Consider the following 1306-nt stretch of genomic DNA (forward strand, 5'->3'; position numbering starts at 1 on the left):
ATGTATAACAACTGGACCTGGCAGCTTAGAAGTCATGTATTGGGTTTGGAAAACCAGCTGACCAATCAGATTAAAAATGGGGAAATCCAGGATCTCACAAGAAGTTCTATTGAGGCTAATGTTGCAGAAAAATATGAAGCAATCAGGCAAGACCTTCAAAGATATTTTGATGACGATCAAGACAATGAAATTCTGATTCAGTGGAAGGGAAATTTTGAGAATAAATTTAGAAATCTTAAAGAGACCCTTGTTTCAGAAATCACCAGAAAGTCCACTGATTTTCTTAGTTCAAGGAAAAATCAGGATAAATTAGATAAAAATAAATCAGAATATGAAAAACAGCTTTTGTTAAGAAGTAGAGATGTGGCTCTCTTAGTAATGAGTAAAGAATTAAATGAGGATGAACTGAGAGAGAAATTCAACCAACTTTGGACAAAGTGGGTCTGTGAAGTGTCCTCAAGTTCCCCTCCTGAAGAAGACCCCAATATAGAGGTAGATTTGGAGAATGTCTTTCTAGACTATTTTAAACAGGAGCACAATGTCTTAAGCAAACTTCAGGCTTCTTCCAAAAGTAAAACATTTTCCCCTGTTATTGAAAAACATGTCAAAATGAAGAATGAATATAATGTTTACACTCCCTCCATAGCAGAGAGTGATAGGGTGATCATAATGGAAACTACCCAAGACATCATGTCTCTGGTCAATGAAACTATTGAATCTTATTCAAAAATGGGAAGGGATTATAACAAAAATTATTTCCATGAAATACTGAGATTGATAGATAAGGAAACTGCTTCTGCATCCAATGAATCTAGGTACACATTTACAAGTGAATATAAAATGGATTTATCCTTAAGTTTGTGTGGAAGAGCAGCAGCTATTTTTTTGGATATGCACAAAGCATTCAAGAGAGCACATGATCCTGTCACATATCTGGAAAGCAGGAGAGAGGATTTCTTCATGAGCTTTAAGATTTCCTGCCAAGGTGCAACCTCCATCACGACATTTGCTGACTTTCTGGGGAGTAAGCTCACTGCGTCCCTTCCTATAGCAATCTGGAAAAAGATAGCCCTTGACCTTGCTGGGGAGATTAGAGCTAACTGTCCTGCCTTCAATGGAAACCGATCCAACCTGGAAAAGCATATTCTCATCTGTCTGGTTAAGGAAGAAAATTTTGAGCATTATTGGCAATATATCCGTCAACCAGAAGTTTTTTTCAAAAATTATATTAACAAAGAGATTGAAGCATACTGTGGAAGTAGAGGAACTGAGAAATTGAATAATATTTTAAGTTACAATTTGGACT

General features: G+C 36.3%; 1 protein-coding gene across 1 annotated transcript; it reads left to right on the top strand.

Moving 5' to 3' along the window:
* Positions 1-1299, top strand: LOC123256066 (interferon-induced very large GTPase 1-like; the record flags this gene model as incomplete). The annotated part of the gene is made up of 1 exon (XM_044684757.1): positions 1-1299. A coding segment is annotated over exon 1 (1299 nt), but the record flags the coding sequence as incomplete, so codon positions are not given.
* Positions 1300-1306: the final 7 nt, after the last annotated feature.

Source organism: Gracilinanus agilis, unplaced genomic scaffold (assembly GCF_016433145.1).
Source record: "Gracilinanus agilis isolate LMUSP501 unplaced genomic scaffold, AgileGrace unplaced_scaffold55795, whole genome shotgun sequence".
In the NCBI taxonomy this organism is placed as follows: Eukaryota; Metazoa; Chordata; class Mammalia; order Didelphimorphia; family Didelphidae; genus Gracilinanus; species Gracilinanus agilis.